Below are 19083 nucleotides of genomic sequence, written 5' to 3'. Positions count from 1 at the left end.
TGTGGCGAGAGCAGCCTAATTTTACCTTGAGGGTTCAAATAATTTTTGACATTCCAACCTGTCTTCGATGTTGCAGTGAAGCTTTTCCTTTTCCTCCTTTTCCATCATTCTTTTCTACTGTTTGCATTTTCCCCCAGCTTCATATAAGTATGTTTAGTTACGCTGGTAAAAAGACTTTTAATTGGTTCTCACTGGAGTTTAAAGTGCTTTATATGTTTACAGTCTGTCTAAGGTTACTTGAATAGCTGAATCCGAGCTTTATAGAAATCTGTATAAGGACCTAGTTGAGGAGGAACAAATGCTGGCTGGCTGCACAAGAGGATCTAAGGGCTTCAAATTATCAGAATAAATACACAATTCTCCTAGTATTGACCAGCTTTTCTGTTTGTCATTGAGAACTTGGAAAAGTTCGTACGGTTTTTTTGTGTTTGTTTTTACAAGATCTGTTTGCTTATTTTTATGTTGAGAAGCTTCTTGCAACAGTATGCTGGAAGAAAAAACTTAGATAAACTTTTTTAAAAGTGTACCTTATTTCTAATGTAAGAATTTCCTGCTCTGAAAAATGATGTGGTTGAAGTTTTTAGGTTTGACTGAAAAAGTCAGGTATCAGATTTGTTGGACAAATACTTTTATAAAATATGTTCAATATTAAATTCAGCATATATAGCATCAATCTTGCTGACTTCCACCACCTTCAAGAGATTCAGAAATTGTATTAGTTCTTCCTTATAGAATGATGTTCCTAAATAAATTACTAACTTTTAAGAGTTTTTCATGTCTGAAGAATCCATAAACTTACAACAGTAACTCAGTTATTGTCTCATCTGTTGACTTTGATCTTCCTAAGATTTCTGCTTATAGTTACATTATCGCCAAGAAGAGATTTACTTACCTGCAACAATAGCAGGCAGTTTTTCTTTCTTTCTAATCGGCAATTTTACTTTAAGCTAAAAGGATAGGAACCACAGAATCATGTAAAGGTGTCAGAAGCTGACATTCACTTATTCTTCTTTGTCCTATCGCTGTCTCCTGGTATCTCCATTTAATTGTATGACTTTATGTGAGTATCCAAGAGGACATAGTGTTTCTGTTGTAGAAGAATACTGATGATAGATGCATTTGGAATTCATAAAATGAAGCTTTTGGGTCAACAGAAAGGATTGAAATTCTATGCTAAAGCATAACTTACAATAAACCAGATACTTTCATTATCCTTTCTATATACATACTGCTTATTTTGTATTTTACCTGTTTGGATTTGGGAACAGCTTTAAGGAGATGTGTTGTAGAAGTCATTTAGGTGATTCCAACTGCTTTCAAAAATTCAGAGTAGTATTAGTAATTGTAGAGAGACTACATAAAGAAAACAGTATATTGATGGTTCTCATCTTTTTGGGGAATATGATAGCCCCATGCTTCTCAGTCTGCTAGTACTCTTCATTAAAACCAAAATACTTAAAAACAGTGTTTGTCATCCACAGTCGTAACTGTGAAGCAGATTAAAGTTGTAAAGTTGCTTGCAACAGATTCTTCTGTTGGAGATAGGATGCAAGGGGAAGGAAACAGCCATCCTTGACATGAAAACTGTGGCAGGTCAAAATTCCTATTAACTTTTAACCTGCTGCAGTGCACCTGGACAGTGTATGCTGTTACTCCTTTTCCCTCTGCCCTCCCCAGCTGTCTTTCTGTAGATCCCAAAATTACTACTTCAGAGAGGAACTCTTTGACGAAGGAAGTGAGAGTTCTGTCGCAACTGTGATCAAGTCCATTATGAAATACAACTCACCACAGCCCATATTTCGAGATAAATTGTCTGCCTGTCTTTTGCAGTAGGTTTCAAATGGGTGACAGATCATGATTTTAGATTATTATGTTCTGTCTGTGCTTTGTGCTGGCTAATAATAGGCTAGTAGGCACCTTTGAAAGAACTTGCTATTGCTTCAGAGAATCGGAAAGGGATGCTATTGCTGTCCTGTCGGATTTAAATAATATAAGTTCAAATTTTTGATGATCAGGGTCCAAAACAGGGAGCTGAAGGTAGTGGTGAATATAGTGCATGATACCTTAAGCATTAAGCATTTCAAATTTTCTGAGCAGATTGTGCTCATGGATGGCTTCAGTATAGGTAGCCCAATAATGTGTGATTTTTCTTTTTTTTTTTTTTTGAGCTCTTTATCCCAATGACTAAGTGAATAGTTCTAGCCATAACTATTCAGGTTGTGAAAACTATTCAGGTTTTGAAAGCAGTTTGTCCATTGAAGTGTGGGTTGTCACTGAAGGGGATGCTCTTGCTTTTTGCTGTCTGTCCCAACCGTGTTCCTTCCCTTTCCCGTGCTGCCTCTGAAATTTGTTCACCTGCTCAGTGAATCAGATGAGGAGATGAGGAGATTGACCATTAGCTTTCAGACAGACCACTTTCTCATCTAGCTGACTACACAAATGCTGCTGTGGGCTCAAGAGAGAGAACAGCGATGTGCTTTGATGGGGTGAAAAAATAGCTACTTTTGTCTTTAGCAGCAGTTCAGGCTTTGTTGGACTACATTCTTGGGTTTAGCCCTCAAATGGCTAAAAATGAAGACATGGGGGAGGATGTACCTTATCAAGTTACATGGTTTTGTTCTATGTTAAAATGAGATGCTGTGACTTTGATTTGAAAGGTTGGTAAAACTGAAGTGAATCTCTTGAAGGAAAAATAATTGAAGTGGAGCGCAAAAAGTAGTGGTTCGAAAGAGATGCTTATGCTGGGAAAGTAATTAAACACTGGGATGTCGTTTTGCCCTGAGTTTCTTTTCTTGCTTTTTCCCCTCCGGTGTTTCTCTCTGCCACTTTAAGTACCTCTGAGAAAAGATACCTGAATTTATGTACATACAAAACATGAGTCTCTTTCTCAGTATTGAGATAACTACTCAAAGTGAGCATGAGGGTATTCTTGCTTCGTGACACATGCTGTGTAAATGTTAGAAGTAAGTAGGCTCGTTGCTGGTTGTGCTATGCAACATGAAAATCAGCCTCACACATATATTTTATACCAGCAGACTACTCAATTTGCTTTGCCCAATCCTACAAATGATCTAAACTGACTTTCAAAGTTTTCTTTTCCAAATTCCATGTTCGCTTTAGTTAGTACATCTCAGGCTATACATCTGTGGACAACTGTTTCTTCTTATTCTCATCTTAAAAGTAGAACTAGACCTTGTATGTTTTACAGGTCTCCAAACTGTATTTTTATTATGCTGGCATGTAAATTTGGTGAGGGTGACTAATTGGACCTGGAGAGAATTGCCCTCTAACTTCCCATGATGCCAGCAAGCACAGAATGTTTTCCAGTATGTTTGTCATCTGTGATTTCTGAGAACATACCATAAAAATAGTCTGCTGCATATCGGAAAGAATAGATGGCAAGGAAGAAACCCTTGTTTGGGAAAGCTAGATGTTTGTTTGTGTATAAACAAAGCAATAGTTTTATGTCTCAGAGCTTTTATATTGCTACAACCAACACAGTATTTGAATGCCATCCATGCAGAAGTGATAAAAGTAACAGCAAACTCCAGCAGAGTTTGGGAAGTCTAATTTTTCTATCTTTCAGCATCCAAGTAGAGCTGGTTGAAATGTTTCCTCTGAAATATTCTTCTAATGGAAAACAGGCTACCTGTAAATTCAGAATTTACTATTTGCTAAAGTGAAAGCTTTCTTTAACCTAGATTGTGCCTTCTAGCTGATGAACCCTGAAGTTAGGGGTTTCACGTCTTCTTGATAGACTGTCAGATGTATTGCCTTAGAGTTAGGACTTCCAAACTCAGGAGCTCTAATTGTTGTTTATCTTGGCTTTCTGTTACTTTCCGAGTTGGCCAGCTCCCCTTCTGATGGGGCTACAATGGCTGGAAAGGGTTAAAACAACATTTTATTTCTGCTGTCTCTACATGAAGTTTCAGAAATTGCATTCTTTACTAAATTTTGAAGTCTTTTTGTTTGTGTCTTTTCATAAAAGAAGAATTTGGAATTTCCTGAGAACAGGAATTCAGGGGTTTGGGTAGCTCTAGTGATGTTTCTCCTCCAGAAGGTTTCCCTTTAATTGTTTGGTGTATTTCAGTTTAGTTACGATTGCTTTTAAGTAGAGGGTCCTAGGTGAGGGTTTAAGGAATACTATTAAGTCTGAATATAAAATCATAGAATCATAGAATAGTTTGGGTCGGAAGGGACCTCTAAAGGTCATCTAGTCCAACCCCCTGCCGTGGGCAGGGACATCTTCAACTAGATCAGGTTGCTCAGAGCCCCGTCCAACCTGACCTGGAATGTTTCCAGGGATGGGGCATCCACCACCTCTCTGGGCAACCTGTGCCAGTGTCTCACCACGCTCAGCGTAAAAAATTTCTTCCTGATATCTAGTCTAAACCTACCCCCCTTTAGTTTAAAGCCATTCCCCCTTGTCCTGTCGCAACAGGCCCTGCTAAAAAGTTTGCCACCATCTTTTTTATAAGCCCCCTTTAAGTACTGATAGGCTGCAATAAGGTCTCCCTAAAGCCGCCTCTTCTCCAGGCTGAACAACCCCAACTCTTTCAGCTTTTCTTCATAGGAGAGGTGTTCCATCCCCCTGATCATTTTCGTGGCCCTCCTCTGGACCTGCTCCAACAGGTCCGTGTCCTTCTTATGCTGAGGGCTCCAGAGCTGGACACGGTACTCCAGGTGTGGTCTCACCAGAGCACAGTAGAGGGGCAGAATCACCTCCCTCGACCTGCTGGCCACGCTGCTTTGGATGCAGCCCAGGATACGATTGGCCTTCTGGGCTGCGAGCGCCCATTGCTGGCTCATGTCCAGCTTTTCATCCACCAGTACCCCCAAGTCCTTCTTGGCAGGGCTGCTCTCCATCCCTTCATCCCCCAGCCTGTATTGATACTGGGGGTTGCCCTGACCCAGGTGCAGGACCTTGCACTTGGCCTTGTTAAACCTCATGAGGTTCACATGGGCCCACTTCTCCAGCTTGTCCAGGTCCCTCTGGATGGCATTGTGTCCCTCTGGTGTGTTGACTCAGCTTGGTGTCATCTGCAAACTTGCTGAGGGTGCCCTCGATCCCACTGTCTGTCACTGATGAAGATATTAAACATTACTGGTCCCAATACGGACCCCTGTGGGACACCACTCATCACAAATCTCCATCTGGACATTGAGCCGTTGACCACTACCCTCTGGATGCGACCATCTAACCAATTCCTCACCCACCGGACAGTCCACCCATCAAATCCATACCTCTCCAGTTCAGAGAGAAGGATGTTGTGGGGGACTGTGTCAAAGGCCTTACAGAGGTCCCGATAGACGACATCTGTAGCCCTTGCCTTGTCCACTGCTGTAGTCACTCCATCATAGAAGGCCACTAGGTTGGTCAGGCAGGACTTGCCCTTGGTGAAGCCATGCTGGCTGTCTTGAATTACCTTCCCTGTCCTCCATGTGCCTTAGCATAGCTTCCAGGAGGATCTGTTCCATGATCTTCCCAGGCACAGACGTGACACTGACTGGTGTTCCTTTTTTCCCTTTTTAAAAATGGGGGTTATGTTTCCCCTTTTCCAGTCAGTAGGAACTTCACCAGACTGCCATGACTTCTCAAATATGATGGATAGTGGCTTAGCAACTTCATCCACCAGTTCCTTCAGGACCTGCGGATGGATCTCATCAGGTTCCATGGACTTGTGCACCTTCAGGTGCCTTAGATGGTCTCAAACCTGATGTTCTCCCACAGTGGGTGGCTCTTCATTCTCCCAGTCCCCGCCTTTGCCTTCTGCGGCTTGGACAGTGAGGCTTGAGCACTTGCTGGTGAAGACTGAGGCAAGAAAGTCATTGAGTACCTCCACCTTCTCCATGTCCTGGGTAACCAGGTCTCCTGTTTCCTTCCGGAGAGGGCCCACATTTTCCCTTTGTCCTGGTTTCGGCAGGGATAGAGTTAATTTCTTTTCTAGTAGCTGGTACAGTGTTTTGGATTTAGGATGAGAACAAGGTTGATAATGCACCGATGTTTTAGTTGTTGCTAGGTAATGCTTATACTAGCCAAGGACTTTTCAGCTTCCCATGTTCTACTGACTGAGAAGGCTGGAGGTGCACAAGAAGCTGGGAGGGGGCACAGCCAAACTGGCCAAAGGGACATTCCATACCATGTGACGTCATGCGCAGTACATCAACTGGGGAAAGCTGGCCGGGGCGGGGAGGGGGGCGCTGCTGGGGGACTGGCTGGGCATCGGTCGGCGGGTGGTGAGCAATTGTACTGTGCATCACTTGCTTTGTGTATTATTATTATTATTATTATTATCATATTATTATTATCATTTTATTTCAATTATTAAACTGTTTTTATCTCAGCCCATGAGTTTTTCTAACTTGTGCTCTTCCGATTCTCTCCCCCATCCCACCGGGTGGAGGGGAGTGAGCGAGCGGCTGCGTGGTGCTTAGTTGCCGACTGAAATTAAACCACGACACCCTTGTCTTCCTTTTATCACCAACGTACCTATAGAATCTTTCCTTGTTGCCCTTGATGTCCCTGGCCAGATTTAATTCTATCAGGGCTTTAGCTTTCCTAACCTGATCCCTGGATGCTCGGACAATTTCTCTGTATTCCTCCCAGGCTACCTGTCCTTGCTTCTGCCCTCTGTAGGCTTCCTTTTTGTGTTTGAGTTTGTCCAGGAGCTCCTTGTTCATCCATGCAGGCCTCCTGGCGTTTTTGCCTGACTTCCTCTTTGTTGGGATGCATCGCTCCTGAGCTTGAAGGAGGTGATCCTTGAATATTACCCAGCTTTCTTGGGCACCTCTTCCCTCCAGGGCTTTGTCCCAGGGCACTCTACCAAGCAGATCCCTGAAGAGGCCAAAGTCTGCTCTCCTGAAGTCCAGGGTAGTGAGCTTGCTGTGCGCCCTCCTCGGTGCCCTAAGGATCTTGAACTCCACCATTTCGTGGTCGCTGCAGCCCAGGCTGCCCTTGAGCTTTACATTCCTCACCAGCCCCTCCTTGCTGGTGAGAACAAGGTCCAGCGTAGCACCTCTTCTCGTTGGCTCCTCTACCACTTGGAGAAGGAAGTTATCACCAACGCATTCCAGGAACCTCCCGGATTGCTTATGCCCTGCTGTGTTGTCCCTCCAGCAGACGTCATGGTGGTTGAAGTCCCCCATGAAGACCAGGGCTTGTGAGCATGAGGCTGCTCCTGTCTGACTATAGAGGGCCTCATCTGCTTGGGTCTTCCTGGTCAGGTGGCTTGTAACAGACCCCCCTGTAATGTCACCTGTCCCTGCCTTCCCTTTAATCCTGACCCACAAGCTCTCAGTGGGCTAAAATGAAAAGGCTTTTAATAAAGAGAAGTATAGACTGGGCAGTGTTACATGCATTATCCCAGGGAAGCTCTGCTGTTGTGGTTCTTCATAAATGTAAATTGAGTCTTAGAGCCAAAACTTTGATCTAACACTGACCTCTAATACCACATATGAGTCTGTTTGGATCTGAGGATGGGCCTGAGGGGCCTGTTGTTGCTAAAATAAAGAAATATTTTATTTTTTGGTGAGCAGGCTGTTGTAACCCTCAGTTATCTTCACAGACTATTACATGGCTTTATGATGCTTTTTCAAAAGACTGATAATGCTCATTTCTATTTGCCGTGGCTCTGTGGTCTGCAGAGTAATCTTGAGACTCACTGGGTTACATCAGGGAAGGCATTGGCAGCTACAGTCTACGTTGCTCTGTACAACATTCTGTGAACAGGCCACCTGTTTAACCAAGTAAGTTAAACGCTTTTTTTTTTTGCCAGGTGTAGTGGAACTGCTGCTCTGATATTCTGAGTTAACTGAAGAATTGGAGAGAGAATGTATATTCCTGTAGTGGGAAGAGATTTTTAGTAACTCTTATGTGTAAAACAGAGTATTCCAAGTAAAAGATTACCCGGTCTCGTGTGAGTCGTTTGTACTCAATTTTATGAAGAAAGTATTTTTTTTTTAAACTTCACTCTGTAAATTTGTTAAAGATAATTTATCTGTCAATATTTTGAGGTAATGTCTATAAATGTAAAATGGCATCTACAATTTAATTGGTTTTTTTGCACTGCTACTGCTGAGTGGCTTTAATTTGCAACTTGGAAAACAGAAAATACTGAGGTAGGTTTGGGTGGGGTCTTTTTGGTTTTTGTTTGTGTGGTGTGGGGTTTTTTTTTTTTCAAATAGAGCTAGCATGAGAGTTGCCTGGAAGCTGAGTAGAGCAATGTAAGAGGTAACTGAATGACTGCTCCGTGAAGGTTGGCTATTTTGTGCTTAAGTGAAATGTTTTTGGAGTTTCATGCAAGTTCTTAAAAAAGCATCCATTGTGTAGAAATCGCTAATATGCTTGGCACTGATCTTTGCCAAATACCTTCAGGCAGTCTGGTCATGTTAGAATCTTCTCATTCTGATTTTTTACATACTTAGTAAATTGTAGTGGTCATTACTGCAGTGCCTTTTTGGATCAGAGATGGAGAAAGTGTTGTCTTATCTGTCTTCTTTTAAGAACATTTTTACAAATAATCTTTGAATTATAAAATCTCTCAAGTAATTTAACAGATTTTAAATATCCAGAAATTTAAATTTTGAGTGTCTTGAAAAATTGGAAATCAATGCGTTCTGTAGAATTGTACTTTAATACTTCTGCAACAGCTCTTATTCTGTAATACTGAGTGCTCCAACAAAATACTTGAATAGCCACCAAATTCAGAATACTATGATGATGTCAGAGATAATATGTATGTGTTTTCTCTCTCCATAGTTTTCCCATCTAGCTGTGGCTTTATTACAGTGTGAACAGTCGATTCCGTTAGGTTTTTCACAGCTGGGGTGATAATGTTTGAGCTGCTGAATGGCATCATTTCTTTGTCTGTGCCGGAGTTCTCATAATTTCTAGCAATCCTTATAAACGTGTTTTTGCAAATCCTAGGACCCTATTCCATTTTAAGTATAGCTTTGTGAAGTTTGAGAGTCAGGGATCTTGAAGGCAAACTGTGAAAAGACGTTGTTAGGGAATAATGTAAATTAAAATTTTAAGGGACATTGGTAGGACGTTTCCACTCAGGCTCTCTTCCCTCTCCCTTCCTTCCCTGCAGGGTATGCATATGAACCTTGCCTTCTGTTGCTCTCTGCGTGCCAGCATCTGTAGGAGACTGGGTCCTAGTATATGTTTACACTGTTTGGTATGCAGATCTGAGCTGGGGTGTTCCTACACTAAGTAGGAAGAAGCTGCGAGAGCTTGTGCCTTGTTCAGCAAAGCTAGACCCAGCGTATCGATAAGGATTACTTGTTTGTACATCTGCTAATATTGCGTGGCTTTGTCCCTCTCTTGGAGCAGAGACAAGAATAAGAGGGCTGCTCACCACATATAGTGTAAATACATTGCTATCTTGTCTGCACCATCTGTGTGAACAGATCTAAGGAAGTCCATGAGGGTCACAGAAATTCAGATCTTTATAAACCTGGAAGTGATAATTTAGTGTATTACATGTCACAGTAAGATGAGGGGAGGAGGGGTGCCACTGTAGGATAGAGTGTGTCACAGTCTGATGATGGGGAAGTGCAGCTAAAGAGACAAGGTAAAAGCAGGGAGTTGAAGATAAGGTAGGCTGGGTAACACCGAGGCACAGGGCCTTCGTTAGGAGATCGACTGTTTAGTAAGTGGGACTTTCAAGTGATTAATGGCTAACTGAACAGGAAGACCTGTGTGAGCTGGGAGTTGGGTAAGGGGCATGGGGAGAGAAGAAAGCGAATAAATGCTGTAGGATGAATAAATGCTGCAGGAGGTGGTTGGAGAGAAATGGTCTAATGAACGTGGATTTTGGATAACTTGCGCTTTAAGCAGAAAGAGGATCTTAGTCTTAGCTCTGTGCTTTGCCATACCTGGGTGGAAAGTCTGAGCTTTCAAACTTAATACAATAACAAGTTTCTGTTATAAACTTTATTCTCATTTCCCTTCATGCTTGTCTAGCAAAACTACTTTTTACCTGAAAATTTCTAGGTCAGCTCTGACAAAAAAATGCTTTTGTGCTGTGTTTGTGTAAACAAACATGACAGTTGTAAACATTCTTTTGATCTTTGAATCAATGTAGATTTAAAATTTTGTCTTGTGAGCTATTCATAGCTTAAAGTGCTATTATAGTCTGATTGCTGTCAGATAAAAATAATTCTCTGCTTTGTAACTTTTTTCCCCTCTGCTGCATAGCAAGTTCAATGAAATAAGTATTTCATTGAGTTTGTATGTTTATAAAATTATAAAAAACTTGTAGGAAGACAGATAAAGCAAAAATATTTGGTGTTGTGAGAAAACTAGTGCTGTTTAAGAGCATTAAATAGTGGAATGACTTGCATCTATAGTGGTCTTTGATCTTCAATCTAGGTGTCTTGAGACTGTTAGGTATTTGGAGTAACAGTGAGAAGTGTTAAAAGGTCAAACCAAATACGTATCTTGTTCCGTAAGGTGTAACGAGCAATGGCTAGGCCATGTTCAGGGAACGGGTGAGCACAGAATGATGATGGCTTCTCCAGTGTACACTGACTTCAACTGGGTGGGAGCTTCCCAGGCCTTGTGTGGTTTACAGATCCATTGCTGTCTGTCAAACTTCATTATCAATCTTCTATGAATTTAACTAATTTTTAAAGGTATTTTTTAAACTTTTGCCTTCCTGTAAAAATGTTGAATAGAATCATAGAAAAGAAGTTGGCCTTTGACTTTTCTAACCTGTGAGCTAGCTTCATTTGCCACCTTTTAGTCTTTGTCTGTGGAAAAAGAAAAAATAATTGTTTCCTGTGCCCACGGTACATTATTCTATATTGCTATTCTCCCTCTCTGTATATTATTATTATTATTATTCTCTCTACCCCTTTCACTCCTCTTTTCTTCACTGTCCATCTATAGCCTCTTTAATAGACAGTAGTTCTATAATGCTGAGCATTATTGTTTCTCTTTTGTGCACCTTTTTCTAGTATCAAGAAGCTGTTTGCAATGTTGAAGATAAATGTCTGCTTCTACTCATTTTCAGTTACACCAGGAAGTTTGAGTTAATTTAAAGGATGATTTAGTTACTGTTGTATGCTCAACTGACCTTCTGTGAAGGTTCCTTCAGTTGTCTGAGGACTGTCTTTGCAGTAAATGCCAAAAACAATCAGTCCGTCTGCCTGAACTTTCTGGAAAGATCAGTTTAATGGATTGAAAAATGTTCAGGATTACACCGACTGTTCTAAAATATCTCCTTCCTCACTGTGTTAATAGCAGTATAATATCTGTATATTGAAATATGATGTTCCTTCTCTAGTGGATCACCTGCAAACACTGAGGCTGAAAAAAAAAAGGGGGAAAAAAAAAAGGTGGTGATGCAGTATACATTCTCATGACTTTAATGCCATCTAACCCACTAAAGCAAGCAGTTCATTTTTGAAGAATATAGTCTTTCTGAGCTGCCTTTCAGGATCACTTGATTAAAAACTGTTGGATGGTTGTGCAGCCTCCGTACTTGGAGGTTTTCAAGACTTGCCTGTATAGAACCCTGAGCAACTCGATCTGACTTGATAGCTGAACCTGCTTTCAGCAGGAGGTTGGACTAGAGATCTTCTGTGGTCCCTTCCAACCTGAATTATCCTATGATCATGTATTTCTCTGCAACCCACAGCCTGTAGCGATATATGTTGAATAACTGCTGGAGCAGAGGAGTTTACATCTGGTAATTGCTGCCGGGAGTGGAGTAGTTAATGTCACTTCATTGAAAAATACTCACTTTAAAACTAAATTCAGTTTTCATTACTAAACAAAAGGAAAAAAAATTTAGCACTTTAATTGTTTGCATAATAACACTTTTTGTGAATAGAAGGAAGTGTGTATTTATTGTGCCATAGCTGTAAGTTTGTGCAATAGATTTTAGTTTGTATATGTGTTGTCTGATTTCAAAAATCATGATGTAAAGGGGCTGTGTGATTGGAAATAGTAGAATGTAGGAGTCCTCTCCCCCCCCCCAAGCAAATACTGTGCCTTATCTTGCATGTTTTTGGCGAAGAAATGTCTGGTGCCAACCAAAATCTTAATTTACAGAATGGCTGACTTATGAGAGTATCTGATACTCACAAAGTCTCAGCTCTGAGTAGAAGGCTGGTTAGAGAACTTCTCAAATGCCTTTCCAACATTATATTTATGGCCTTTTAAATAAATATCTGTGACATACTTCAGTAATTACTTTCTGGAGATTCAGAGCTTTTGTAGGCTTTTCAGAAGTACTGATCATCTATATAATACAGCTCTTGAAAATAGCTAAGTGCTAAATGGAAACATATTACCATGTTCCTGGAAGTCTGTTTAATGGCATGCATAAGTTAGGGACTGGTTTGTAAGTTTAGTGGACTTCAGGTGTATGCATCTTGTATCTCTATACATTGGTAGCTTTTATTTGTGAACAGAATAAAATTGAATTGCTCTTGATTTCAGCTAGTCTTTGTTATTGGTTAAGATAAATTTTATGAAAGGGAGTGCTCTTTTTTTCCTGTCTCTTCTTTCCAGCACTTTTCTCTAAAGTATTGCAAAGTGATATTTTCAGAGATGCACTAGAGGAGTTTTGGAAGGTCTTTCTGAGTCATACCAAGTGTTTCTGCAGTCATTTCTCAAAAGACAAAACATTTCTCAGAATGATTTTGTTTTGTCTTAGATACTTAAATATTAAAAAATATGCAAGAACTGCTACTCTGTAGGTAAAATAGAGTCCTTTTTGTAAGACTTTTTTGGCCATAATTGTTGAGCAATGGAGTACAAAAGTCAATACATGTATTTCTAGATACTGAGTAAATGTATTGGGTCAAATACTCTGTTCTGCCATTTAAGCAGACAGCTATCAATGCACAAATATATATGAAAAAGCGTGGTAGATGTGGTGTGGTTCATAGAATAAATGTGGTATGCAGTTTTGCAGTCCATATAAGAAGAATATGCATCAAGCTTTAAAAATACATATTTCAAAGGATTTAAATGACAAAATAGTAGCTATTCCAAATATTTGCTTGAAAACGTTTGTCCTTTGGTTTACTATGTTCAAGCTGAAAAATCTCTTCTGTGGTTTGTGCTGATTGCCACATCTGTGTTTCCAGTATACGCCATATTTTACTTAATATTGATTTCCAGGTGGTTATTACTTCATCAGTGCCATATGTTTATGGATGTAAAATCATGTTAATATTTCTCAGGAAACTCAGATAAACCTGTGTGATGTCAGTAATGCCAAATGCTTCATGTCTTAAAAATGTAGTAAGTTTATTTTGACTACATAGAAACTACACTTCATATCTCGTGGTTCTTTGTCTTGCTGTTTCATTTTGTATCGCATTCCTGCGGTTTCCCTGTTCTTCAAAGAGCAGAGACTAGGTGTCAAAACTAATAGGGGATGAATGTTTCTCTTCCATTTTTTCAGTACAGGAATGGTAGCTTAGTAGATGCTACTTCACAAGTCTATGAATGCAGGAGAACTGCTTAGAGAATGCAGTAAACCTCTTTTTGCTTTAAGGTGGAGATGGAGATATCTTACTGCCTTTCATTCTTCACAGGGTTACACATCGTTCTGGAATGATTGCATCTCCTCAGGGCTGCGTGGCTGTATGTTAATCGAATTGGCATTGCGAGGGCGTCTTCAGCTGGAGGCTTGTGGAATGAGGCGCAAAAGTCTATTAACAAGAAAGGTAAGTGGAGGAAAATGGTCACATTTACTTTTGTGTCATGCTCCAGGCAATAGAATAGCTATAAATTACAACTGGTTGTAAGAAAAAGACTTTTTTTCTTTACCTGGGGATAGGGATTCTGAGTAGTGAGCTAAGTTAGATGCACAGAGTTAAAAGTGTTTAAAGGCAAGCTGAAGTGCCTTGGAAAATCTTCTGTACTAGTTCTGTGCTCCTGTTTGTTCTCTTGATGTGTTCTTGCTGCTGTTGGGAACCTTGCACAGTTGGTTGTGGCTCTGGCTAGGGTACGGTGGCAGCAGTTACTGCTGAGAGCCAGTAGCACCAGTTGTAATCTGCTGAAGGAACTGGCTTTTGCAATGTTGGTGAGATGTGGGCTGATGGAAAGGAATGGCTACCTGACAGCCTGCCAGATGTATCCTGCAAGCCACCAGTTTAATTCTTGTGTACACAGTGTTGCAGTTTGTGCTTGAAATGCATGAGAAGGAAAGGATCCTTGCTCCTTGGGGCCTGAGAACACAAAACTGTATCTAGTTTAAGCATGTGACCGATGTGTTAAATGTGTTGTACTCGCTGACCTTTAAGATGGGCAAATTTTTAAGGTCCTTTATTGAATTAGGCTGAAGATTTGAGGCCTTAATATATTACTTTTGCTGCTGGATTTTTCCTTAGTACAAAACGTGTAAAATCACACTGCTTGAAGAATTTTTACTTCATCAGCATTAGAGGATGCTTGTAAAATAAGCTTATTGAAAACATGGTCAAATGTTGTATATCCACCACAAATAAATTCTCTTTTTATGGCACATTTCCCTGTCAATATTATCTTTTGCTAAATTTTTTTAAAGGAAAGCTTACAAATCCCCCAACCTTCTCCCAGCTTCCTGTTCTTCTGAAGAATCGAACCTCTGTTCAGACAAACAACTCCTACTTCTTTTAGCTTCATTTAAGCATATTCAGCATTGATCGCACAATTTTTTTTTTTCTTCCAAAGCTTTTGGCTCCTTAGGCATTCAGGAATGTTCTTTAGCAGTTATTTTCATTCTGTGCAAACCTTGTCAGCTCTATCTACCTGAAATTTTTAACTATGGTTTTGGGGTTTTTTTTTAGGAAAATAAAAAAATAGCCTATGCATAACTTCAGTAAAGAATACAAGCAAAACTATTGTTGTCTTTTGTGGTGGTTTGTTTTGTGGGTGGTTTTTTTGTTGTTGTTTGGTTGGGGGTTTGTATGGGTTTTTTTTGTTTTGTTAAATTTTATCGTGGTTTTGGGGGTGGGCAGGTGTGTTTTGTTTCTTCTCTCCTCCCTCTCCTTTGTTTAAGGAGATCTAAAAGCTACCCAGTATTACAGGTTTTGTTCTTTCTGCTGTTGTAAGGCAATTGAGAGATTTCTTTTTGCAGGCAGGAGGCTTCTATGAAAAAGGCTTTAATTTAAAATTCAAATGAAGATTGGATTCAGCTTAAGTAATTTCTTGCAAATAAAATCCCTAACTGCTGATGTATATGAGGTTTCTTCTCCCCCTGCACCACCTCTCTCAATTTAGAAATCATTCTCATGAATGACTTGTGTTGTTTTGTACCTTATTTGAAGTTTTGCATTAACACCAAATTTCAGTCTTGTTTCTGCGTTGGTTAGATTTAAGTGTCTCAACTCTACCAAGTGTCCTCCTTCTCCTCATTTTGCAGGATTTGCTCCCCTTGCCCTCTGCTTTTGCTGCAAATTAAGTACTGTGCTTAGTGAGTGGAATGAGCTGTCTAGTTACATCCAAGGTTGTGATTCAGTGGCAACACCATTTTCTATAGCTTCTGCCTCTCAGGCAAGCCCTTCTTCCTCCTCACCCCAGGTGCATCCTTGGATTTTGTGGGAAGGTAAAACCTCCTTAAAACTCAAAGCTTTGATTTGTGAATCAAAACCCTGTACCTTCAAGCCATGGTCTGAAGGGAGGAATTTAGGCTTCAGTCACTTTAGCCTGTGTTGCAGCTGAGAAGAGTAGTCCTGTCTTTGTGAAGAGACTTATTGGAGTCTGTCTTGGGTTGTTACTAGCATTTGTGCAGCCTTGTCAGGTAACACCTCTGGCTGAAACCTAACTCACTTCTTTGCTCAGTTTAGTTTTTACTTGAATCACTTTCTTGATCTTGTCATCAGGTGGGGCACAAGTGAGACTGCTGGCACAAGCAATAAGGTGAGAACAAGAAGAGGGTAAAACCATCTCTTTGGGCAGTAGTACGGATTTATAACCAGCTAACTGTGGTCATACAGCTGACTTAAAAGATTGCTAGCTACAATGATTTCCATTTCAAGCCTTAAATCAGGTGGATCTTTGATAATTTTTTGTAGTTTCTAAGACAGAACTTAAGAATGGATCAAGATGGCATTAAATCCATGCTTGAATGCCATAGAGACAAATGAGACTGAGAAATTGGCAGGCAAGGACTTGATGGACGTTAGTGAAACTTTGAAAGTCAATATGATGTATTTTATGTTGCAACATCCTTGTAAATTTGGCTTAAGAGTATGTAATCATTGTATCAGTTTGGAGTTCTATCTACTGGTATCAATTTTGGAAACAAATAAATGAATGTTGAGGTTTATATATAAATAAATAAATAAATTTCTAAGACTAGTGGTTATTAAAGATAGAAGATGGTACTCTATGCTGCCTTAGAGCCTCAGAAAACAAACAAAATCATTAGAGTTCTTAAAAACAAAAGAAATCCCAACAAATCCTGGGCAGATTGACTTCAGTATTTTATAGCTGACAATTCTGAGTGATTCATGCATGAGTGAATTTTTGTATTAAAAGTAAACAATGAAGTTTACTTAAAAAGCAATGCAAGAAGTACTTAATCTTCAGCGTTCCTTAATTGCAAAGCTGCATTGTAGCAAATGCAAATTAAATATTCTGTATAATTGAAATTTCATCTGCGGTTAGATACAAGGCAAATGTAGTAGCTGATAAATCACTGAAAAATTGGAATAAAGATTTTCTGCAGGAAGGCTAAGGACCATCATCTCTGAAGAACCAGGGTCTTAGCTTCTTGCTCTACCCTAGGTCCTCTGTTAAAGAGAGGAAAAAAAAATTCCCCCTTGTGGATGCTTGATCTTCTGTGATAATTCAGTTCACGAGATCCCCAATCCACCCGATTTCCCACTCTTCTTGTGCTGTTATGACTCTGAAGAGACCCAGGAAGCATTCATCAATAAATCCTTCAAGAAAGAGCAGATCCATGAAGATAGAGAGTTGTCTGGGCTTCTGCTGTTGCCTGTTTCCATGTGCTGGGAAGGGGAGGGGAAAAGAAATACTATGGAAGGTGTGAACCAAAATGCTTTTGTTTGAGGGGAAGGATAATCAGAAGAATCTGTTCAGTGAATATTCAGTGTAGCAAAGAAGTGAGAAGAAACAGTGCTGTATGCCGGGGTGCAGAGAATGGTAAACTTGGAAACAAAATTGCTGTGCATTGTGGCTTCACAAGAGCTTATGGAGTCCTGACTGAGTTGAATGGGGGAGTCTGTGCTCATTACTGCTCTTTCCTCTAAATGCCTGTATGTTTAGGCTCGTTCTGTAATGGTGCTTTATATTCAGGCTAACTTCTTAAACTTCTTTGCAGTGCTAGAAAAAAGTATCTTAACCCCAAATAAGTAAGGAAAGCTGTTTTCTAAACTTAAAAAAAAAAGCTTACATATATCCTAGACTTAAAGACATTTTTTATCTTTTCAATGAGGTTTGTTTGGTTTGTTTTTGGTTTTTTTAATAATAAAACAGGTCAAAAAGATGACTTCACATCTTACCTGTTAAAGTGAGATGGTGAGTAGTAGGTTACCAACTGCAGCAGGCTGGAGCAATCCAGTGTAACAAAGGTTACTGTGAAACTAATAATCTGGGACACTTCAAAGAAACTAAAATACTGCTGGAATGTCAGTTTTAAAAAGAAGTGAAGATAAGTAAGTTAGGTGTTTTTAGGCTAATTACTGAAGGAATATCTGAAAGGTGGCTATTAATAGCCACAATCTAGCAGCTTAAAAACCCAACTTGAAGTATGCTCCTATAATTAAAGAACAGAAACTTCCAAAAATTCAGAATCTTGATATAAAACTGGAAGATATGTAATATCATTGTATGTGGTTAATAGGGGTTTTGAGTGACACTGCAGTGCAAGCTTGTAAATCGGAAAGATAAACAGGCATTTTTGTATGTTTTAGTTTCAAATACAAATTGTCTGGATTAAAATGTAATTGTGTTCTTAAAACCAAATATCAAAGGTTTATGGTTGGAGTGATCTCCAGCTCCCAAAAATGGAGACCTGGACAGTATCTCAAGAGACCATTTAAACTTAATGCAGTAACAGATAATGAGGTTTCTCTGGTCCCTCCCTGGCAGGTGTTTAGTCTTAAAATTCTCCACTGAATGGAATTCAACAGCTCCGTGGATGTTTAATTTTCCTGTTGAAGTTTCTGACAATATATTCTGCATCTTCCATATTTCCAGAATAAGCTGGTATCTTTTATTTTTCCCAAAGTAAGCACCCTAAACTACTGTTGGATACCCTCTTTGTAAAAATATCTTAAATGCTTTCCTTTTAGATCTAAAGAAACTTTGTTCTTTTTAGCCTGGCATTGTGGACTGGTTCATTCTTGCTGATTTTATTAAAAATCTTAGTTTCTGTGTTTTATATATATGATCTAAATTGGAAATAACATTCCAGCTATGACCTGTTAGGTATTCACAAAGATCTCTCCAGCAATTTTCCTTTTCATTTCATCTCATTGACTTCGTACACATCTCTAGCTTGGGATCATCTTGCCAGTATTGAAGCTGTCTTACCATTGCAACTCATTTTAGTGTCATCTACAGACCCTATGAAAGTGCATTTGCGTTGGTTTTGGCTGGGGTAGAGTTAATTTTCTTCCTAGTAGCTGGTATGGGGCTGTGTTTTGGATTTGTGCTGAAAACAGTGTTGATAACACAGGCATGTTTTTGTTACTGCTGAGCAGTGCTTGCACAGGGTCAAGGCCTTTTCTGCTTCTCACACCACCCCACCAGCGAGCAGGCTGGGGGTGCACAAGAAGCTGGGAGGGGACACGGCTGGGACAGCTGACCCCAACTGACCAAAGGGATATTCCACACCATATGACGTCATGCCCAGCATATAAAGCTGGGGGAAGAAGGAGGAAGGGGGGGATGTTTGGAGTGATGGCGTTTGTCTTCCCAAGTAACCGTTACGCGTGATGGAGCCCTGCTTTCCTGGAGATGGCTGAACACCTGCCTGCCCATGGGAAGTAGTGAATGAATTCCTTGGTTTGCTTTGCTTGTGTGAGTGGCTTTTGCTTTACCTATTAAACTGTCTTTATCTCAACCCAAGTGTTTTCTCACTTTTATTCTTCCGATTCTCTCCCCCATCC

The 19083-nt window shown here is 40.0% G+C and overlaps 1 protein-coding gene across 1 annotated transcript in view; it reads left to right on the top strand.

The window, feature by feature from the left end:
• Nucleotides 1–19083, top strand: part of GOLPH3 (golgi phosphoprotein 3) — a 38493-nt gene that overhangs the window by 10745 nt on the left and 8665 nt on the right. The window contains exon 2 of the mRNA XM_076361732.1: nucleotides 13558–13689. Coding sequence (XP_076217847.1) covers nucleotides 13558–13689 — 132 coding nt within the window. The remainder of the gene's footprint in view (nucleotides 1–13557; nucleotides 13690–19083) is intronic.

Source organism: Aptenodytes patagonicus, chromosome Z (assembly GCF_965638725.1).
Source record: "Aptenodytes patagonicus chromosome Z, bAptPat1.pri.cur, whole genome shotgun sequence".
In the NCBI taxonomy this organism is placed as follows: domain Eukaryota; kingdom Metazoa; phylum Chordata; class Aves; order Sphenisciformes; family Spheniscidae; genus Aptenodytes; species Aptenodytes patagonicus.
This window is presented reverse-complemented; position numbering and strand designations above follow the sequence as displayed.